The sequence below is a fragment of the Apium graveolens genome, chromosome 7 (genome assembly GCF_009905375.1).
Source record: "Apium graveolens cultivar Ventura chromosome 7, ASM990537v1, whole genome shotgun sequence".
Lineage (NCBI taxonomy): Eukaryota > Viridiplantae > Streptophyta > Magnoliopsida > Apiales > Apiaceae > Apium > Apium graveolens.
In genome coordinates, this window is record NC_133653.1 from 204,644,906 (window position 1) to 204,646,661 (window position 1,756).

General features: G+C 41.6%; 1 protein-coding gene across 1 annotated transcript; it reads left to right on the forward strand.

Annotated features, from left to right (window-relative positions):
* Nucleotides 1–621: 621 nt before the first annotated feature.
* LOC141674395 (uncharacterized) lies at nucleotides 622–1,500 on the forward strand. Its single transcript, XM_074481103.1, has one exon. It carries the CDS (start codon nucleotides 622–624, stop codon nucleotides 1,498–1,500), a length of 879 nt encoding a protein of 292 aa, XP_074337204.1.
* The last annotated feature ends 256 nt before the right edge of the window (nucleotides 1,501–1,756 follow it).

Here is a 1,756-nt window from a genome sequence, read left to right on the forward strand (position 1 = left end):
CCGGAGTAATATTATAATGCCCGATTTAACTCTTGTATATTCATAGGGGCATTATAATCGTTATCCGGTAATTAAATCCTTAGACAAATAAAAGCTAGATCATTGTATAGGATTTGATTTGTAAATCTTTGCAGTAGCTAGGAACTTTGTTGTTCTTAGATTGTAGCCGGTTAATTTATTTACCGGAGTGTAGCAACACCCTCGAGGATTTATATACGAATATATATTTCCCCGAATATCTTGTATTCCTCGTTTTTATCATTCCAAACACTATTCCTCTCAAGAACACGAAAACACTAACCGAGCACTAAATCTATATCTGCTAAAGATTCGGAAGAATTTTTAATTTGGTGATTATCGTATTTAACCCCCCCCCCCTTCTATGATAATTCGGGACCTAACAGTGAGCAAGCGATTGCACGATGCTGAAACTTACTATCAAGTATGGAGAAGCTGGTTTATGTCTTGATTCTTGCGTCGAGGAAGCTACGCCCATACTTCCAGGCCCATACAATTGAAGTCTGTACAGCATATCCTCTGCGGCAGGTCCTTCATAAGCCAGAATCATCGGGGAGAATGTTAAAATGGGCTATGAAGTTGGGATAGTTTGACTTGGAATACATGCCCCGTACAGCGATTAAAGGACATGCCTTAGCCGATTTCTTGTTGGAATTTGATTCTACGGTTGATGATAAGGCTTTGGTAGTGCTACATCCCCCTCATACTGAGGAGTCTTTAGAGGAGTTTCCACATCCCTGGTGGATCTTGTATGTGGATGGGGCGGTTAATAATGGAGGAGCAGGCGCGGACATAGTACTCGTGTCTCCAGAAGGCCATCATCTGATGAGTGCAATTCACTTTAAATTTTATGCAATGAATAATGATGCGGAATATGAAGCATTGATCAATGGCCTAAATATCGCTTTGAAAATGGGAGTGCGGAACCTAATTGAAAAGAGTGACTCGGAGTTGGTGGTAAACCAGGTGAATGGGGGGTTTCAAGCTCGAGGACCACAGATGGAATTGTACTTCAGGTGCACACAGCACCTGATTGGAAAGTTCAAAGAGGTTAGGTCGGGATGTGTACCACGGGAAAAGAACAGCAACGCAGATGCCCTGGAAAAAATGGGATCCCAGCAGGAGGCTGTGTTGTTAGGATCTATACCCCTAGAAATCCAGGAGATTCCTAGTATCCCAGAGGTTGAGGTGATGCAAGTAGATGAGGCTCCCAAGGAAACATGGATGACGCTCATTCTTGCTTATATTCATAAGGAAGCACTTTCTGAGGAAAAGTTCAAGGCTAGACGAGTCCGCTACCAGGCTGCAAGGTATGTGGTATATGATGAAGTTTTATATAAAAGGGGCTTCAATCAACCACTGCTCAGATGTGTCGATAAAGAAGAGGGAAATTACATCTTAAGGGAAGTACTTGAGGGGATCTGTGGTAATCACTCGGGAGGTAAAACTATGAAAAATTTCCAAAGATTGTTTGTTTGTTAGTTTTCCTGGTTGCATGACGCGTCCTCATCACAGGACGCGCCCTGAGAAGTAATCCTATATTTACAAAGGTAGAAACAAAGTGGAAATTAAAAGGAAACTCAAGTAACTAACACGCGTTTGCAAAAAGGACACGCCCAGTCAAAAACCTATTAAATGAAATTTTAAATATAAAAAGCAAATACACGCACAATCCTGGTGGATGCTCCCTCTAGTAGGACGCGTCCTCTCTGTTAAACCTTTAATTTTATCATTCAAA

Excerpts from the sequence above, each read along its gene's own strand:
- LOC141674395 (XM_074481103.1), top strand. The coding sequence starts at position 622 with ATGCCCCGTACAGCGATTAAAGGACATGCCTTAGCCGATTTCTTGTTG.